General features: G+C 37.2%; 1 protein-coding gene across 2 annotated transcripts in view; it reads right to left on the reverse strand.

Annotated features, from left to right (window-relative positions):
* Positions 1–22,313, reverse strand: part of lrba (LPS-responsive vesicle trafficking, beach and anchor containing) — an 803,145-nt gene that overhangs the window by 97,758 nt on the left and 683,074 nt on the right. For both annotated transcript variants that reach the window (XM_072256051.1, XM_072256050.1), the window contains exon 47: positions 17,226–17,393. In XM_072256051.1, the coding sequence (XP_072112152.1) occupies positions 17,226–17,393 (168 nt within the window). The remainder of the gene's footprint in view (positions 1–17,225; positions 17,394–22,313) is intronic.

Here is a 22,313-nt window from a genome sequence, read left to right on the forward strand (position 1 = left end):
GGACTGACGAGCTCCATCTACCCGAAGGAGAGGCAAGTAGTGTTGAGGAAACAGGTAGGCTGCAAAAGGGACTTAGACAGATTAGGAGAATGGGCAAGAAAGTGACAAATAAAATACAATGTTGGAAAATGTACAGCCATGCACTCTGGTTGTAGAAATAAATGTGCGGACTATTTTCTAAACTGGGAGAAAATCCAAAAATCTGAAATGCAAAGGGACTTGGAAGTCCTTGTGCAGAACACCCTAAAGTTAACTTGCAGATTGAATCAGTGGTGAGGAAGGCAAATGCAATGTTAGCATTCATTTCAAGAGGCCTAGAATACAAGAGCAGGGATGTGATGTTGAGGCTTTATAAGGCTCTGGTGAGGCCTCACTTTGAGTACTGTGAACAGTTTTGGGCTCCTCAGCCCAAAGAAGAAAATATATAAGAAAAGATGTGCTGACATTGGAGAGGGTTCAGCAGAGGTTCACGAGGATGATTCCAGGAATGAAAGGGTTATCATACAAGGAACGTTTGATGGCTCTGGGGTTGTACTACTTGCTGGAATTTAGAAGGATGAGGGGAGGGGATCTCATTGAAACTTTTCAAATGTTGAAAGGCCTAGACAGAGTAGATATGGAAAGGAGTCTAGGACAAGAGGGCACAGCCTCAGGATAGAGAGGTATCCATTTAAAACAGAACTGCAAAGAAATTTCTTTAGCTAGACGGTGGTGAATTTGTGGAATTTGTTACTACAGACAGTTGTAGCGGTCAGGTTGCTGGGTGTATTTAAGGTGAAGACTGATAGGTTTTTGATTGGCCACGGCATCAAAGGTCATGGGGAGAAGGCTGGGGAGTGGGGCTTAGGAGACGAAAAAAGAATCAGCCATGATTGAATGGTGGAGCAGACTCGATGGACCAAATAGCCTAATTCGGCACCTATGTTTGATTGTCTTAATTGCAAAAGGTTTTGATAACAATAAAGGTTCAACAGATTTATTCTTAGCAAGGTGGAGGAGGATGTTTGCCTATAATTTAAGCAGATTGGATCTGCATGCTCCTGAGTTCAAGAGTATGCAAGGTGATCTTATTGAAATACACTGTTTATGGGGCTTGACAGAGTACAGGTTAAGACAATGATTCTTCTGTCAGTGTTGTCCAGAACGAGAGGTTACAGTTTTTAAAATTACAGGATTACAGGTATTACAGGAAGGAAGTGAAAAGCAATTTCTTTGCCCAGAAGATATGAATCTTTGGAATTCTTTATCCAAGAAGGTTGTGGAGGTTCAGTCACTCGATACATTCAAGACAGAAACTGATGACTTTTTGGATATTGTGGGAATAAAGGGTCATGGTGTTAGTGCAGAAAATTGGCAAAATGATGAAAGATAAGCTGCAATCTTAATGAATGGTGAAGCCGACACAAGAGGTTGAATAACCTATTTCTACCCTGTTTCAAACGCTCTTACATCACCACCTGACTGTGTACCAGAGCAAACCTGAAACCAATAGCCAAGAAACATTGCCCTACATCCAGCCAACATTATTCATCCCATTCTTTATTGGGCAACACACCCACTGAAGACAAGCTAAAATAACCTCTCATGAATAAGCTGAGTCCAGGCAACCCTCCCCATCCATCTTTTCACTAAGCTTCATACTACCACTAACAAAATGTCAAATTTGAAACTGACTTCACAGAATCAGGTTTACTATCACCGGCACGTGTTGTGAAATTTGTTAACTTTCACTCTTCCATTCCTGGTCAAGTCCTTATTCCTTTCTGTGGTTAATAAGCACGCACACTCACTGACACAGAATCTAACTAAACTGGCTGTAGCAGTGTTAGGTCAGTTGGCATAATCTTGTCTGAGTTTGTTGGTAGAAAATAAACCTGTCAAAAACCGAACCCTAACTCAGTATGTGTCATTGGATTCAGGTTACAGAATCTGGCACTATGCACACCTTCTAAAATGACATGAAATATCCATCTAAACACACATTCAAATCCGTAAGGAAACCTAAGCAAAAACAGTAAGGTTAAAATAATCAATAGTACCAACAATATTCAAAACAAATTACATTTTGTCATGCCTTTACATAAATGAGACAATATCTGAGATTTCAAAATCATACACTACACTCTCTTCATGCCAATTAACTCATTACGGAAAGTCTGATTCTTATAACTGTGATGTAATTCCAAAACAATGTCGCTGAATTGATATCATCATAATATATACATAAAAGGTAAACAAAAGATTTCTTTTAAAAAAAGGTCCCAAGCAGGGGGTGGGGGTGGGTGGCACACATGATGCAGCTGATATGATCTTTCTTGGAAACATACAAGGCACTTGAACCATACTAGTTTAATGATGCATATTTGGATTAGTTACACATGAAATGAACAGTACATTGGGAAAAAACTGATTTCAAATACATTTTTGGCTTCTGGTTGATGTCATTTTTATCCAAGCACCAATGCAGCAAATAAAATTCCATTTGTAACATTGTGAATAATCTGTTTCAAATGCAGTATGTTGAAGCAAAATCATCCTAAAGTAAATAATGATCTAATTGGCAGGGATTTTGTTTAAATATTGAAGACACAAGTAAATCTTGCAATAGGATAGGTAGTGTGATATTTCTCACTCATGTACAAAATATTTAATCAGGAACTGCTGCTATTTTGGATTCAGTTCAACTTTTTGATAAGAGACTGAAGAGACTGGTATATTAAGGTTGGCCAATTGGCTGCTTTTTTAAAGCTCCTGATTCATGCAGAAAGCATTTTTTGGCAATAGGATTCTGCGTTCATCAAAACATAATTGTACCAAATTGTCAATTTTGGTCAATAAAGGTTAATTTTTTTTAGCATATACTCTGAAACCAGGTCAAAACATGGCCTAAAATTACAAAAAAAAAAATTTTTAATTAAAATTTAATGTTCAAACTGATTGTGAAGAATAATAGTATATAGTGAACCTTAAAAGTTGCGTTTCAAAATTAAACTGCCTAATTGGGACCTGACTAAAATGCCTACTTGGGTTAACTATTTTGCTTTTAAAAAATATCTAGGCAATATATCAGGTTCTACAACAAATTTCACTTTTTTCTGAGAATAGACATGAAAAAAAACTTTGCCTGCAAATAAACCCCTGTTAGGTGCATGTTGATTGGAAATGGCAACCTTTCAAAAAGGCTCTAAAAAGAATAACACATGCTGGGTTAATTAGATTGTGACCCTTAAAATGAAAAAAAAAAACATATTCCTGATATAAACATTTTTAAGTGAACCCATCAACTTAAGAAAATGCTAACAATATTGTGGAAGCATGTGAACATTCAAAAGCAGATTCAAAACTAACCAGCCTTGTTGGTAAATTATACAAGAAAATTGAGACCATCTATACTTAACAATATAAAATAGTGCAGTAAGATAAATCTTGTGTTCTTTATTTGTAACTTGTAGTAAGAAATGATATATTTTTAAAAAATGTTGATATTTCTATATTGGCCCTCCACTTCAAAAAGTGTAGGTAAATTGTCAAACAGAAAGGAAAGTCCCCATGGTCTGACCTGTTATTAGCACTACTCTATTAAACCTAATTTTTGTGGCTGCCAAGCAGAAAAACAGGAAATAATCATGGTCTGTAAAAACTTGCAATTGTTTCCCCACCAGGGCTCTTCTTACTAAAGTAATGTGAGGCAATACATTCCAAACCTATTAAAATGTAGACCTTGCCGGACATGCTCACTCTAGCTGCAGTCTTCCAGCTGTCTGTCTGCTATAATATATCCCAGCTGTCAATCCTGAAGGAAACCAGCCAGTTAGAAAAGAAACTATTTTATCCACAATTTTACAGACTTCTCCAGGTTTACAAATACATAGATAGTATTAGTGGGATGGGCTGAATCAAATCTAGCAGGACAGTCAGAGGGAAACAAAAATTGCAACCATCAGTTTGTTTCTGGAACTTTGAAGAAAAACTAACATTAATACTTCATGACAAAAGGTGTTTCCAGTCACAGGGAATGAAAGCAAAAAAGATAAAAATCAATTAATATAACATGAAATATCATCTTTTCAAATGCTACATACTGCAGACCATGTTCAAAAAATGAAAGGGCAACCTTCAGCATATAATCATTTTCTAAAATAATTAAAAGGATATAGACATAAAGTACTGACAGAAAGGAGTGCCATTTTCGCATTTTGAATGCAAAATTGTGGAGTTTGGGTAGTAAATGGAAATATGTAGAATAAATGTAGAAATGTTAATAGCTGTTAACAGTGTACCTTGTCATAGCTAGTTAGATGTCCAAGTTATTTTTGATGAGTAAGATAATTTTTTTTTGGTTGAAGTACAACCATCCATTAATCGTGTGCAAAGTAGTAACAAAGCTTGACATACCCCAGTTCTTTCTTACCATTTTGGTTTAAAGTTTATTATTCTGCCCCATGCCTTAGAACATGCAGCCATCTGGACAACACTGATCCAGTAATTGTTTATAAATTCTACAAAGATTTCAGTAATCCCTATGATAGTAAGTATGATGAATTTACAACTCATTGACATTGTTTTCTAAATACTTGATTTCTATCTTTACTCTGGAGACTGCAACCTCAATTCTATGTCCACCTGTCCAACAAAAGGAAAGGATCTTACATTGATGACACTTTCTAGAAGAATAAAAATGCATTGTGTTAATTAATTAATTATGCACTTCCATTCACTTTGATTTAACTTATATAATTCCAAGTTTAAATCTTTTGTATCAAATTATGTCACACTCACAAATCATTAAGATCTCTAGGAACCCTGTCACATGCTCTCACAAAAACTTCTAATTCTCTTTGATAACATGAATTAATAACACCCAGAACCCTGGATTTTTGATCTGGGATCTCAAATCACACCAGGGCAGCTTAAGGATTTAAATTCAAGTAATAAAATATATAAATTTGGAATTAAAAATCCAGTAACAGTAATGATAACCACAAAATTGCCAAATAATTATAATAACAAATATGCTTCAGAGAAGGAAATGTGCCATTCTCATCAAGTCTGGCCAATATATGATTCCAGGCTGATGTGGCTGACTCTTAACTGCCCTCTGAAATGATCTAACAGCGCACTCAGTTCTGGAACAATTAATGATTAGCTTTATTTGTCACAGTGAAATGTGTCAATTGCATCAAGGACCATCATAGTATAAGGATGTGCTGGAGGCAGATCGCCAAATGTTAGCATGCTTCTGGTACTAACATAGCATTCCCACAATTTACTCATCTATAAGTCTTTGGATTGTGGGAGGGAACCCATGTGGCCATAGGAAGAACGTACAAAATTCTTACACATAACAATGGGAATTGAACCCTGTAAAGCTACCATGGACAATAGATACTGAGGTTGCCAGTGACATCCATATTCCATACAGGAATTAAGACAAAAGCAAAAATCCTCTAGAAGTAGTAAAACCCCAAATCTTGTAAAAGATGAATCAACTTACTGACATTCAGACGTTTTTTGTTGAGATTCAAAAATGGGAATCCATATACAGTTTGATCTGCATCACTGTCTACTAATTTAACAGTATGCTGTGTCTAGCAATCACACCATGAGATTATTTTTGTTAAATATATGCTTTCTCTATTACATTCTCTATAAATGATTCGTAGTTAATGTAATGAAGAGGAAAATAATTCTGCCTTGAAAAAAGACAAAGCAACTCTAATGTAACTATCTCCTTTTTAAACTTAACCAAATATTATCATTTAAGATATACTTGATGATAGAAAAGATTCACTTCAGAATTCTAAATTATGAGGGAAAAAGCTGTCAGCTTAATCTTAAAAATTCTTATAAGGAAACTTGATTCCAATCAGTTACTCAAGCCTGTTTCAACTGGGTTGAAAAGCAGTAGTCAATTTCCTGTAATTAATCTAATGTTGCTGATTACTGATCAACAATTGAGCAAATAGTTCAGAAGCTCATTTGTCCAAGCATCATGATTGCTACCAAATGTTCTTAAGTTTTACCACAATGGTCAAAATCAGGTTTAATATCACCGGCATAAGTCATGAAATTTAGTTTTGCAGAAATAACATTATCAACTAAACTGACAAAATTCTAACCAAGATACCCACAAAAGACCAGTAAAGAAATAGGCACAAAAAAAATTATCAGATTCAAGAATCCAGTTTCCAAAATATGGTTCAAAATATTTTGTTGCCTCTCTTTGTGTCCAGCATGCAGAAACTTATTTGTCTTATTTACAATGGAAATATGTGTATCATCTTCCTCTGAGAATTGTACCTCCTGACTCTGTCAAGATACACACTTAGTTTATAAAAGCAAAACCATTTTAATAAAATTGAAGCATCAGTATTGAGTTTATATAATTCTATATTTGAGGGGTTGTTTTGAAGCAGAGTATATCAAAACCCACAAGGAAATAATAATGTTTCCTAGAATCTAGCCTTGAAGTCTCACTGTTTCTAATAGAAAAGCCATTAAACTGCAATTTGAAAAGCACTACATTTCTTCAAAGCCTATTAATGGAGTCCCTTGGAATAGGCACAATAATGGTTCGACTAGTTACTTCTCTGCTTAGCACAGTAACAGATTAGTAAAACAGTACATTCTCAGAAATTAAACCTGGCTCCTTTATGTAAAAGCCTTCTGATTAATTGAATTAGTGCAATCATCAGAAATAATATTTATATACATTCACATTCTGTCTTTTAGCTTAAACAACTAGCCGTGTAGTACAAAATAAATACCTTCATTATGAAAAAGAGAGAGCACAGAAATGGCATATATGGGGCCCAAGCTAGGGGGAAGGAACAGGAGGCTCCAGCTGGAACCCACACTACAGAGTTCCCAGCTTACATCACTAATCATCCCCATCTTCACAGTATCAGCAGTAGCCTGGGAATAGGGCAAGAGAATTCCTTATAAAAAGCATTGAACCAGTGACCTGAGTTGGGAGCAAGGCACCCCAGGCACTTTGTATGCCAACCATGCTGCCAAACAAAATCAGTTCCCTTGTACTTTCTTCATCAGTCTTCTCTAAATTTACCACCATTCTCATCCTAGATGGTGAGAGAGAAGCAAAGATAAATATGATAATTAATACCTAATAATGATTACAACAACCAATCAGCTCCTAGAGGCATCAAATAATAAAGTTGTTCAAATGGGAACTAACTAGAGATATGGACTATGCGATCTGCCAAGCTGAGAGTATCAGACTTTCTTTCAATGTATGGTTCTGAGCTAGGGCCAAGCATTCTCTGATATTCATTATGTCTAAGACCCAGTAATTCCTAATTGATCAATAAAAAGAAATCATAGGCGCACCACTGAAACTTTTCAACTTTATTTAGAAGTGTCTAACTTCTCAGTAGTTGGACACTGCGGGCAAGTCAGATATATATTGTTTAAACTTAATCCACTGTGGAAGATATTGGTGAGTTTTCATCTTAAAATGACTACAATTCATGTGTTCAAGGTACTTCTGTTATGTTATTAATGCAATTAGCATACCAATAGCAGAATGCCTTTTGCAAATAAGGAGCTTGCTTACCAAATAATGCAGATTGACACCATGCTTCTGTGGAAGGACAAAGCCATGCTTTGTAAAATTAATGACATGTTAGATTAAACAGAAATTACCCAATTTAACCCAACTTTGCAAGGAGTCTCAAAATAAAATCAGGGTAAAGCACATTTAAGGAATATGCAGATTATTAAACTAGGCTGTAAATTTAGAGTATAAAGACTAAATGTTATAAATTTTTTGTTATTTTATGACCTGATAGTTTACATTCAATATAAAAATGTTTAACAATTTTCATATTAAAAATCCCTCAAGTCGCCTTATGTTTGTTTTATTTATTCCTTCTAAGCGACAAGGATTCCAAATCCTCATGATGCAAAGTATAGACAATACTCTTTGTTTGGAATAGATCTTATTTCAGCTGGACTTGGGGATTAGTCATAGGTTCTTCCAATTTAAAATGATATTCACGGTAATAAAATTTGAAGTATCTGGCTATCTGGAGAAGACAAATATCAGAGTTGTATATATTTGACAATAAAATAAACCTTCGAACCTTTTGACCTGTTTTGAAGTAAATCAGAAAACAAAGTGAAAATAAAAAGGGAAACAAAAACTCTTGTGTAGAAAAATAATGAAGCAGCAAAACTCCCAGCTGCCTTGGATAATGTTAACAGAGGAGGCTTTTTGTACAAGCAATGTGGCTCTGCTCCTATCTCATTGCCCCCTATTCCTTCCAACTTCAAACTCTTAAATAATTCTTTTTAAAAAACCACAAATTAACCTACTTCCATCATACTGTCAGGTAGTGCATTCCACCACACTAGATGAAGAGATTTTTTAACGTTCCTTTTAGGTTTTTTTGCCTATTACCTTAAATCATTGTTGTTTGCAATTCAATCCTTCCATCATTGGGAAAAGTTGCAGTTTACTTACTCAATCTAGATCCTGCTGGATTTTGAACACCTCTGTCAAAAACTGCTCTTATCTTTTTCTGATCTTTCCATGTAGAAATCTCTCATCACTGGAACTATTCTCAGAAACCTTCACTGAATCCCTCTAAGGTGTTCAGAGTGGGACACAATTCTATTGTTCTTTGCCAAATCAATGTTTTCGAAGTAGCTCTTTACTCTTTGTACTCGATGCTGTTATTTAAAAGTTACGCACTCCATGCAAAACATACATTTTCACAATATAAGAAATGAAACAGTGGCATAAAGAAGTGCATTATATTTCAAAATACAAAATATTACATTAAACTGCTGTTTGGAGATTAAAGTTGTATCTGATATGCACATCAACATTTCTGCCAATGAGCCACATCACCAACAATGCACATTGCTGATCTGAAGTTAGTAATATCATTTGACTGCTCCAGCCAATACCCTTTCTCAACATTAAGCAAGAGGAACAACATCACCTGCCCTATTTAGAGATTCAACTTCTTTCAGTTTAGATTTTGGCTAATTTATTATGGCTGTTAATGCAATTTTATAATCTGTTTAGTATTTTCATGGTTGTTTGAAACTGTGAAAGACTACAGTGTAGACTGCACTGATTTTTTATTCCCCAGGCTTCAGTTCAGTTTCTGCTACAGAGCAGAAATTTTACAGGTTTCCCCTGGGGGAAAAAAAAAGCTTTTCTAGCAGATTAAGCAGAGGTCACAATGGTGAGAAGGAGAAAAGAGAGTAAGAAAGGAAGGCAACAACCGTATTTGCCATTTTCTGTGGACACTGTATATGAAGAACTGCGTCAAGTGAGATACCAGTGATTGGAAAACCCAAATTTCCCCATCATCAATAGTCCCACACTCTTTACCTTCACTCTGTCACCAATCGTCACATTGCCCATCTTGACCATAATGGAAAAATGAAGAGTAGCGCAAATAAACATTGCAAATCAAGTTTATAAATAATATCATACCACAGCTGAAACAAATATATGCCCTGATTCCTCCCCTCTTGGAACTTCTACTTGCCTAAACACATACAAAGCTACCAGCAGTCGTGTCAATGTGACAAGTAGAAAGACGTCGAATTGTGGAGATGGAAACTTCAGCTGACCTTGGAGAAGCATCTCTAGCGGTTCTGGATCTAGAGGCACAGCTTTATATCACATCATCTTTGTATGAGCAGTTGTAACCTTTGTTGTTTAGCTCCCAGGTTAAGACGAGAGTAGAATGGTAGCAAGATGAAACAGAAATCTCAACAGAATACCTTTATACTCCCTGGAGCAAGAATCACTTATCACAATTGTACCTCAGCAATCCTAACAACCTGTGGGATATGTTATTGAACTGCAGTAAAACTCCGACAATGTGCTGTCCTCCAAACTTATCTCCACATGAGATAGTGTTGGGACATCCCATGTGTTTACTGTTCACTCCTCCCTCTTTGGTCAAACAAATGGAAATCCATACTATGACTGAAAACATGTTGCAGTATTGTATGGCACTACTTCAAACTCTTAAAGGCTTCCATCAACAGGTACCTGAAGGCTGAAAGTCATGATTGCTGCAGAGTGTCAACCCTAGTAGTGAGGAGATAGGGTACTGGTGAGATCCTACCAATAAAAGTATTGCCTTGAGCCCCTGTGGTAAGACCCATTTCAAATTCTGCTGACCACATATACTGCGTGAAGCTCCAAGGGAAGCTGACGTGATTCCACACATCATTAATTGCACATTAAACCAGCTGGGCTACTAAACCAGGAAACTGATCAAGAAGGACTATGACAATTGACTAACTGAATTATCCTATGACTACTGCTTGCAACTTAAGTAATGATTATGAATTATAAGCTTTGGGTAGTCTGTAGTCTTTTGCTTAAGTATGGAATTACCTCATGGAGAAATTGGCTAATGAAATAACAGTAGTGTTACGTGACATACACCAGGCCACTAAAGACATCACAGCTGAAATGGTGGCAGGCCATACTGTGCAACTTCAAAATTGACTACCACTGGACTTCCTGTTGGCTGAGAAGGATGGTACTTGTGCCACTATTGGCCAGGAGTATTGAATGTACATCAAAGATATTTATCTCAGAACACTGATTTGGCTGCATATTCAGTTGGAGCTGACAAGATCAGAAAGATTAGGCAGGAGTTACATAGCACCCTATCTTCACCTTGGGGACCCGTTAACTGGCTTCACTCCCTACTAGACTCCATTATACAGTCGGAAAGGGAATTATGATATTTGTTTTAATCTCGTCTGAAATTAATTTATGGGATGATAGCCCAAAGAACAGTTGCGTCCATTATAATTCAGCAACCTTCCTCTCTTGACAAAGTAAATGACGGGGTCACTAAGGAGCTCCTTGTCACGAAAGAGCTTCAAAGGCTCTGTGCTATTGAGCCTTGGCCAAGGCCCCTGTTCTTTGGAGGACAAAAAGGTGGGGGAGTGTGGAAGTTCAGTAAGGCAAGATTCAAGATGACAAACTGACAGAGATGGTACACATACATAGTATAGTCATCCAACCTAAACATGGCTTTTGAAAGCCTGACTCTCCTTAGTACAGCCTTTCTCTTCAAACCTGAGCCGAAAGGTCACCAAGTATACCAAGATAAGATAAAGATGCTGACTAAAGTTAGTTGATACTTGGTAGCTAGTGGAGAGTTATTTTACTAATTCTGGAGATTGGCCTTTAACGCATATGTTTTATTGGCTATTAACACCTGTAACATGTTATGACTGGTACTTACATATGCAAATAACAGGATTTAGGTGCACACAAAGTTTCTATTGGATCAATAACTGTACAAAAATAGACAATTTTAAACTTGTTCAGTTACAGACTTTGAACTGTTTTCCTTGAGCACAAATAAGTAAAGTGTAATTGAAGAATGAGTGCAAGTTGTCAAAGTCCAGTTCATCGGCGATGACACCCCCAATGAATACTAATAGCTTAGCTATAACATTAACCACCTGAATTTGCATGAGTACAGTACAAGGATAAACTGTGGTGTCCATATTTCCAGTGGAAACTATCGTTTGCTGCCACAGAAGCAGAAACATACTGTTCTCTAGCACTTTTGTACTAAAACACAGTGTGCTTAAACACAAAGTGCTTCAAGTTTAGGTTAAATACCACAATGCCCCTCAGCATTTAATGCATTCAGCACTTCATTACTCGTACCTGACAGCTGGCACCTTTAGCTTGGCTAACCAGTCCTTGTCCACATTGTCTGTGCCAGCACTCAATTAAACATGCCAGCATGATTAACTAACAGTATATACAAGTTTGAGATATACGAGTTAGCAGGCAGTACCAAGTTTGAAAGAGTATTACAACATAATGAACATTCGGTGCAGGTCCGGATCGTTATAAACTTCTGGCAGGGAATTAATGAATTAAGACGCATGTGAGACCAGTGGTGTGATAATGCATCAAAATCCTAAAGCCTTGGCATCAACTTCTGTACTAATGTGGTAATTTAACCATTACTCTATTATCTCCAAAGGGTTCTCACATGGTGAAGGGCTTGGAGACTGAACAAGTGGCATAGTTTTCTGCTTTGTAATCAATGCCTATGGCCATGCGCTGTAATATCTTTTGAGTATAAATCAGATGGCTCCCTGACCCTGTGGATAGAGTGCACTATTTAACTTTGTACTTCTACTGAAAAATATCATCTATTCTATTCTCTTATTTTCTTTTCCATTCTTCACTCCTTTTCAACTCAGATCCATTACAAAACAGGTCTCAACAACCACTCCAGACACAATTGCCTTTCCTTTAAAGGATGCACGTGTACATTAAACATTTCAAACAAGCTGCATTATTATTATCTGAATGTTTGGTAATTTTCCTGATCATACTAGATTGGATCATTTCAAAATCAGTGAAAGGATTGTACTGCATGATGAACCTGTGCCTTTTGATTACAAAACATGCTCCTTGACCAATTTGTGCTGCCCACTCATTGTAATGGTGTCTGGGTGCCAACACGAACAGTGTGGTTGACTGGATGAACACATCAGCTGGAATCCAAACTTCTTGCAGTAAAAGCGAATTGCATAACACTTCACCAACTCGCATGCCTCAGTGAAACCAGCTCTTGTCAAGTCCAGAACCTGCTGGGCAAGAGAGCTTTTACCACAATAAAAACATGGTGTCGGTTAGGCGGCAGCAAATGGGGAAAAAATCATTGACAAAATCCTTACAGATGGTGCCATGTTGAACTCCAAACTTAGACTGTAATAGACTTGAGCTAACTGCTATGCTATTGTGGCACCCAATTATTCAATAAGATAAAAAAAAAAGTTAAAATATGTTAGCACAAGAAAATAATAGGGACTATTAAAGAATAGAATAGGTAAATCATCATTAAAATTTACTTATCTTACTTTCCTTTTCCCTAATTTACAGACTGATTATCCCCGTTTCTCATTAACAGTGTCAAAATTCCTACACCAAATCTGGTAAAGGGTTAGGGCTTGTAAGTTCTCCATGTGACTGCATGGGTTTTCTCCAGGTGCTTTAGTTTCCTCCTACAGTTCAATGATGTACCGGTTAGTAGCTTAACTGGTCATTGTAAATTAGCCTGTGATTAGGCTATGTTAAATAGATGGGTTGCTGCGTGGTTTGTTGGGGTGGAAGTTCCTGCTCTGCACTTTATCTCTAAATAAAATAAAAAATCTATATACATTTTTAAAATAATAAATAATTCGATACTACATTAAAAACTGCTGCAAAGCTTGGCAGGCAGTGAGGCTCCCCCATCAACTTGGTTCCTGTTGACAGCTGTCAGGGCATTTCACGAGCAGGACCACAGCAGTGTGCTGCCTGAGCCTACTTGATGCCAGGGGTCAGCCTGTTTGGATGTTTGCCCCCAAGCCCAAGTTCAATGCTGGAATGTGGGAAGTAATGGCAGCAAGCCAAACCTGGCTTAATTTTGCCCACAGAATTTTGAATAGTAAGTTGTTCCAAGGTATATGACAGCAACGCAATAGTTAAGAGCATGATTACAGATGAAATATAAGATGCCTTAGGCTGCCTGCTGTGAAATGATTAGATCTATACTCAGTAATTGTAATCAATGCTCCAAAACATGCAAACTAAGAAAATACTGAGTATAATTTACCTCATTGCTAATTTAAATACAAAATATGCATTTACTCAAATAAGTAAAAGATGGTTTGCATGAGGAACCAAAAAAAGTTAACTAATTCACTAATTTCAACCTGAAATCTTTATAACAAAATTTCACGTTCAAAAATTTTAGCTTTCAAATTGCATGTATGCAACAAAATACAATTAACTAATTGATGTCAGCAAAAGCTTTCTTTTTCCCCTCAAGATTATACCATTCAGGACAGATGAAATTTTATAAAGAAGACTTCATACAGCTTTTTCATTAATGAGGCACTCATTGGAAAAACATGGATATAGGAGGGAAGCCATTACTTTAGCCTCAGTAGGGCCCTATACTACTATCTGTACATATTTCCCAGTTCCAGTTTTACCAGACGTATGCTGCTGGGCTGCTTGAGAAACTACTTGAAAGCAAAAGTACTTCTCAGGTTAGGGATCAGTTGAGTCAACTGCCAGTTATTAGTTGGCAGGCAGTTTAATGTGCCGGCTGGTGGCGTAGTGGCATCAGCGCCGGACTTCGGAGTGAAGGCTCCCAAGTTTGAACCCAGCCGGCTACCCTGACACGCTTTCCATCCATGCTGGGTTGAGCGTCGAGCTAGCAACTTGACCTCAAAAAAAAGAAATTGCCTGCTACAGAAACATCAACGGCAAAAAATTGATGGCCTATGCTCTCTCATGAGTTTAAAAGGCAATTTCCTTCCAGTTTAATGTACAAGTCCAGTAACAACATTTAACACTTAAGAAATTATATCTCCAAAACCTCATCTCAGTGCTTCTGCACACAGCAAATGAAGCTTTCATGACAGATACAGGTGGGGTGAGAGGTGGGGGAGGGGGAGACAAAAGAGAATGCTTTAGGAAAGTTTACTATAAAGGGATGATGAAATGTGGAAAATTGACCTGAGATGCAGTTTTGCCAGTAGTATGAGATTAAAACAGTTTTGAAATTATAACATATTTTTGATTTTACTGCTTGTATAGAGGGCAATGGCATTTTAAAATGTTTTTCAAGATCAGGACTTTTTCATATCAGTTGCTGAACAGATGCATTCATATTCTCTTCCATTAACATGGACAACATTCAAAAAATTGAACAGAACTGCAGTTTCTGTAATCTGAATTTTAAAAAAAATGCGGGAAGAACTCACCCAGTCAAACAGCATCTATGAAAAGAGAAACCACTTGAAGTTTCAGAACAAACATCCTTCATCAGAACTAATCTTTTCTTTCCACACATGATGCTTGACTGGCTGAGTTCTTTCAAAATTTCTGTTTTCGATTTATTCAAACAACCAACATCATTGTTACTCATGAAACTTGCTTTGCATAATTTAGCAGTCAATTATATTAAACCTATTGCTTCTTTTTCAAAATACCAAATTAGTTGTAAAACATCTTGAATATTTTGAAAGGCACAACGTAGATGCAAGTTCTGATTGCACAGCTAGTAAGGGTACTTCTGGGAACTGGCAGTACTTATTCCATCCCAATCCTACAGTTGCACTTGTTACCAATTGTTGGATGTGATTGGAGCTGGTGTCTCCCTACCGTTGGCTACACAGTTCTCCCAGCCCAGATATTTCCCCTTGGTAATCTCAACAGCTAGCAACCATAAAGACAGACATAGGAGACTGCAAGTGCTGTAAAATAGAACAACTCACAAGATGCTGGAGTAACTCAGTGGGCCAGAGAAATGCTGGCTGACTGGCTGAGTTCCTTCAGCATCGTGTCTGAGGTCTTAATATGCTTTAATTCTAGTTTTTTTGTGTTTAGAATCATTTTATTATAAATAAGTGTATCAAATCTTGGTATAATAGTCACCCTATTGAATAAATTTAAATGCCTTGAATTACAATGTTTCAAGATACATGTAATTATCTTTCTGGAACATACCCTTAGTGAAACTTGACTCAATCGTGAATGTTACCTTTTAATTTATTAAATTTCTATGGCCCATCATACAGATAAATTAGAACATTGTGGAAAATATCAACAATTGAAATAGCAGTGTAATATATACATATACAGTGGAGAACATTGTGACAAACATACCAAAGAGCATGCACTTTTTTTTTGCCTGCTGGATCTGTTTTCCAAATGAACCCGAGGGCCAAAATGTCACAAGTTTACCAAACTCTTAAAGAAACAATAAAATCTATAATGGAAGATTAGAATAGGTTTCTCCACTATCTTTTTCTGTTCCAATACTCAGTGCAGGTCCTTCCCAGCTTCAGAACACCTGACATACATACTGCCCATACATTAAAGAGCAAGATTCTGGAAGACCAATTAGATGGATTTGTTGGCTGATGTGCAAGCATCTTTTGCTAAGTTGAGTGAGATCCGGGATCAGCCATGATGGAATGGTGGAGCAGACTCGATGGGCTAACTGTTCTAATTCTACTCCCATGGTCTTATTGGGGAATCCCTGTTCATGGCCGCATTACTGACTCACAAACCGTCCTGGGTACAAACAGTTCACAGGAATGGAAACCTGTCATAGGCTGAGCAGGACTTGAACTCAAAATGAGGGCAGGACGTTGAAGGTACTCGTGCTTGCAAAGGAAAACCATTTCCAAGATATATACTTAATTATTTTGATCTGCAAAATTTTCCCTTTTGATAGATAATTAAAAACAAGTTAGTGGAAGTGGATGTTCTTATCTGGAATTTCACATCCTTGTTTTCCTCACTTGTCTAAGCCAGTTTTCTTTCAGGGACCAGCAATACTGATTATTGTTAAAATGAACAACAGAGAGAATAAAAACAAATAGTGTTACTACTTTTAAAAGGGGTATAAAGTACTTAAACCTTCTCCTTACGTGTTTTAAAAACCCAGATAAGCACTTTAACTGTTTGTACCCAGGTTGGAGTACAGCAATCACAGATGTTGAAATGTTACGAAGATTGTTAAAGCAGCTACCACAAGTAGTGTTTTACAGCTGAAATGACATTATATACATAAGAGCAGCATAAAAGTGCTTTGGAAGGTTCACTTAAAGAAAATGCACTAATGACTTTTTAGAACTTCTGGCAAGTCAACTACACACTGCTTAAGTGCATACAAACTGGTGCCTGGCTGCTGTGCATTGATATTTTTTCTGTCACTAATATGGTTTCAATTATTAAAGATATATAGCAGCATTTGAAAAAAAAACATTTGGAAGACTGAATGATTAAAAAGTTCCCTCTCTCATACTATGTTGAAGCCTGGTATGTAATGGTGTAGCTGTCATGCCTCGTAATGTCTGAGTACAGTTAAGGTATCTCAGAAGTATCACCTCATGTATAGCAACTTGGCAGAAATAGATAATAAATCTTTTGATGCTAGCTCTAATATTATTTTTGAAGCTATTATAATATAGATCCCACCATGAAAATATTTTGACTCTGATAGGGATTGGTAGCTTGAACAAATAATGTTGCACTATGCACAATAGGCTACTGAAAGTAAAATAGGAAAGCAAAGACACATTATGCCAGTGACCCAACATTTTTGCTTGTTTCCCACAATTCCAGCAAAAAGCTTTGCTGGTTCATTCAATGCTGCATCATGTCATCACATTTTGCCACTATTTACCTCTCTTAGCACTGGGTCATTGATGGAATTCAGGTTGACAGCTCCTTCATAGGTCAGGTAATAGAAGACATTGAGAGCTCGGACAGCCTCGGGGCCTTGCTGTTTATATCCAAAAATTAGATCAATCCACTGGTGAAGCTGGCAGGAAACAAACTCACTCTCCAGAGCCTATAAATCACAAAAGAAGATGAACATCAGTGCTGGACATCTTATCCAGTTTACTAAGGATTAATTTTATGTAACCCATTTCTAGGCTAAGAACCTTTTGGACAATCAACTAACTGGACAATCCATTATGCAAGAGTTTATAAACTTGAACGTCCATTTTGCTTGTCTTTTCCTTGGATAATATCTAGTCTTCAAGTACAAAGGACACAATAAATGGAGTCAGCAACCTACAACTCTTTAAAACTTTTTCTGTCTCAGATTGACAGGAAAGTCGTATAAGTAAACAAACCTAGACTGTCGGGGAGCCAACATTTTAGCTACCACATTTCGAGCAAAAAGTAAATGTTTTGAGTAAGAATTAAGTAGTTGCTTAGCCTTGAAAATCAAATATGGCTTGTGATAGTTTTGGAACTCTTTTGATAGGCTATCAAGTGCAATAACATGGGCAAGACTTCCATGATGAACAGCAGCACCATAGGTTTCCAGTAAGTAGCACTAATCGTGACTTCAGAGATGATCACAGTAACGTACAAGACATCCCAACTGATGAACGTATATTTCTGTCATGGATAAAAGAAACCATGGCAGCAAAATAGGCCAGCAGCCTTGAGATTACATTAACAGTGACATCAGGTCAATTACAATATCACTGGCTCTTCAAAACGTTTGAACAATTCACATATATAACTTGACAAAATTTGTTGTTTTTATTTGAACAATTTTATGTTAGTTTACAATGTATTTATTATACTATTTATATGCTATATGCTATTTGAAGTATATACTACTACATTGTTTTTATAAGGTACACTTCTGTTCACTCCCCGACCCTACAAAATTATTTCCTTTCAATGCTTATCAGAGTCCTATTTAATCACCACAATTGAGTTTAACCTCTCTGATTTTGACAACACAGTGCCTTGAAAAGGTATTCAGCCCCCACAACTATTTTCACATTTCACTGTCTTATTTTCTAAACTTAAAATATATTGAAGTAGGATTTTTGAGCTAACCTACAAAACATTGTGCATCAAGTCAAATCAAAAGAAAAATTCTAAAACCTGTTAACAATTTACTAAAACTTAAAAATGAAAATTGTAAGGTCGAAATGTATTCATCCACTTCGTAATTACTGCATTGGCTTTCCTCTGTAGCAATATATTACTTTACCAATTCACCCAAATTGTTGATGCCGAAAATTGGAGGATCACCTGTTTTCAAAGAATTCCAAAGAATACTGTAAATACCTCCTCTCTCTGTAAGGTCCAACAGTACAGTAGAGTTTCAACAGACCAGACTAAAATGAAGACAAAAGAGCATTCAATACAAGGCAGAGAAATGATAATCAAAAAGCCCAAATCCTCAGGGGAAGGGTACAAGATCTTAAAGGCACTGAATACATATCAGAGCTCAGTTAAGTCCATCATGAAAAAGTGGAAAAAACATGAAATCACACTCACACTGCCTAGGTCAGGCTGCCCCTCTAAGCTTCATTGCTGGAGAAAAATGGCATTTGAAAGAGAGGCTACTGTGACACCAAAAGTCACTCTGAGTGAGCTGCTGAAGTCAGTGGCTGCAACTGGAGATGAATTCATGGCTCCACAATCTTTAAGGGCTTGCACTAAAAGAGTATTTATAGAAGAGTGGCAAGGAAGAAACCCTGGCTAAAAGAAGCATATCCTTGCCCATAAAGACTTTGGAAAGCGTCACTTAGAAGATATTGTATAGATGTAGAAAAAGATCATGCGGTTGGATGAGACTAAAGTGGAACTTTTTGGCCTCAACACTAAGCAGTACGTGTGGTCTAAATCTAACACTGCACATCAGTCAGATAACACCATCCCTACTGCAAAGTATGGTAGAAGTAGTATCATGCTACGGGGAAGGTTTTCAGCAGCAGGGAGTGGAAATCTGGTCGTGGTCGATGGGTAAATGATTGCTGTTAAATTCAGAGAGATCCTAGATAACAACCTGTTAGCATCTGCCAGTAAGCTTAAACTGGGGAGGAGGTTCATCTTTCACAGGACAATAACTCAAGCACACTGCCAAAGCAAACTTGGAGAGGCTTCAAACGAAGACAATTGATGTCCTTGAGTGGGTCAGTCACAGTCCTGACCTTAACCTGATCAAACATCTCTGTCAAGACCTCACGGCCTCTCCCCAACTAACTTGGCACAGCTTGAGCAATTTTGCAATGAGGAATGGGCAAATCTTACACCATCACTTTGTGCAAAGCTAATAGACACTTACCCAAAAAGACCACTGGCTGTAATAACTGTGAGAGGTAGGTCAACTAAGTATTGAGCAAAGGGGAATGAATACTTTTGAACTGCTGATATTTCAGTTTTTGAATTTTTAGTTTTTTATGCGTTACATTTCCCTGTTTTTTGCGGCTCTACTATGAGAAAAAGAACATATGATTCACAAATAAAAATCCTCAGTTAAATTGATCAAAATCCCTGGTTGCAATACTCATCTACAAGAACAAAGGTTTGGGGGTTTAATACTTTTTCAAAGCACTGTATGTTCCAGATTCCAAATGTTTCTTATATCAAATATGGCGTGTTTGCCAATCAACTTCATTCCATATTCTTTAGTTCTTGAACTTCCAATTGAAAAATGCAAACTGTTTCTTCCCATCTACTGTCTAGTTCTTTTAAGTCATAAAACACTTTTGTCTGATCCCCTCTCAGTATCTTCTTATCTAAGGATAACAATTACAGCTTTTCTAGTCCAATATTAAGCCAGATTTTCTGGGAATAACTAGGGTTCTCAGTCAGTAAGAAGCCACCTGCCATCTAGCACTCCAGTTGTGCCAAACCTTAATAGAGTTAGGCCTCATCTCCTGATGAAAAGGCTGAAAGATCCCAGCTCCAGTGACAGAGTGAGTGACAGAACTTGTTGAAGAATGGGCAAGAAGGTGATTCAGCAGGCTATTCTGATGATCCAGCCACTTTCCAACTGGAAATGAAGGCAAGTTTTGACAATACACAAATAACTGCTTGTTGGTGGGTCAGATCAGCTAGCCCATTCTCCTTAATCATGAATGCCACCACTTCTCCACCTCCTTTCTCTGTTTCCTGAATAATGCCAAAAAAAACTAAATTTGATTTTTTGCTAAATTTTTGGCAAACCTCCATTACTAATACCTTATCATAACACTGTGGCTAATTGTATCTACAGCTCTTTGTTTAATATACTATGTGTTGATGCACATGCACCATAAACCTTCTTAGACCTTCCTGCACATTCTCCTTCTCTGTCCTACATAAACCCCACACTATGTCTTGCTCTAGTTTGTTACCTCTTTTCCCCTCCTTCCTTCCTTTCTTTATGGTTTTGTTTTTCATTTTTAATGCTACAATGGAGGAACTTTATCAGCAGAAGGTGGCCAATCTGTAGAAACTATTGCTAAAGAGGGCGGTAGAGGCCAAGTCACTGGGTGTATTTCAGGCAGAGATTGAAACATTTTCTTAATTGGTAAGGGAGTGAAAAGTTATGGGGAGCAGGCAAGAAAATAGGGTTGAAAAAAGCCATGCTTAAATGGCAAAGCAGAGACAATAGGCAGAGTGGCCTAATCTGTTTTTATGTTTTATGGCTACATTCTGGTGCTCAAAACCTACCAATTTAATTTTAACCCTCCTTCAAACAATCCCTGTTCTCTCCCCACTAGAAAGTGCACTGAGAAAGTGCATGTCCTGCTTGTACAGGTATGACCTCTCACAGAAGCTGTGCCCTAATGCCCTAAGAATTAGAACTCTTGTAATGTTCTCCAATTACTATGCATACCAACATATTCCAAAGGAAGTAATCCAAAAATTACTACCTCAGAGGTCTTGATTCCTGAACTCTTTCCTGACTTCTAATAATCCCTCTACATGACCTTATCCTGTTTTCTGCCTGCTATTGGTACCAATGTGAACCACAATTTTGAGGTCCTAATCTCTCAGTTTCCCCTAGAGAATGTCATGCATACACTCAGTTGCGGCATTTCCTTGGAACCAATGAGATATAAACAACGTACGGCTTATTTTCTAAGCTGTAGGAATGTCTACCTATGGAATTTCCTATGATCACTGCATCTCTATGCTTTGATATCTCCCTTTTATATTCCTTTGACCCATGATGCAGCATAAGCATGGTAAACAACCCGGAGACCCCTGTGCTCCCTGCTCTTTTGGAGAGCCACACCTTTGCTACCCTAAGTTCTTTGTTTACAGGTAGCTACCGCCACAAATACCTATCCTTAGAAATTCTAAGCATATGCTCAACAGAAAACATAGTGTGTCCTGAAATTACCAAAAAACAGAAGGCAATAGGTCACAGCTGGTTGTATATGACCTATGAAACCTGGCATTTCTTTGCTATTTTCTTTTTAGAAACAATTATTATTAATTTGTTATCCTGACTGAACCAACATATGACCTAACAGCCTGGATATACCACTCAGCTTCTAACGTATATTTAGTTAGATCATGGCTGATCTGATTATAACCTCAACCATGCATTCACATCCACCCTTGCTTGTCAAGTGCTTATCTATTTTGCCCTTTAAGAATATTCAAAAACTTATACTTCCTTTTGAAAAGAGAGCTCCAAAGTCTCTTAATGCTCTGATAGAAGCCTTCGCCAATTTTGACTCATCCCCATCATGACCCAACAATGTTGGTTGTTTCCTTACTTAATTGCTGTATCTACTCTACTTGTATCCTTAAATTTTCTTATGTTTTAATTTAAATTTAAATTTCTGATGAAGTAAGCATGCAGCACCCCTCCCTTTTTCACTGAAATGCACCTCTTTATGATTGGTAAAAGATGCACCCTGTGCATTTGCACTCCATGTACATTTACTCCATCAGCCCCAAAATTCTCAACCAGCCACCAGTAATTTGCTACACCCGCCCATTCACCTTCTCCCTT

The sequence above is a fragment of the Mobula birostris genome, chromosome 4, assembly GCF_030028105.1.
Source record: "Mobula birostris isolate sMobBir1 chromosome 4, sMobBir1.hap1, whole genome shotgun sequence".
NCBI lineage: Eukaryota > Metazoa > Chordata > Chondrichthyes > Myliobatiformes > Myliobatidae > Mobula > Mobula birostris.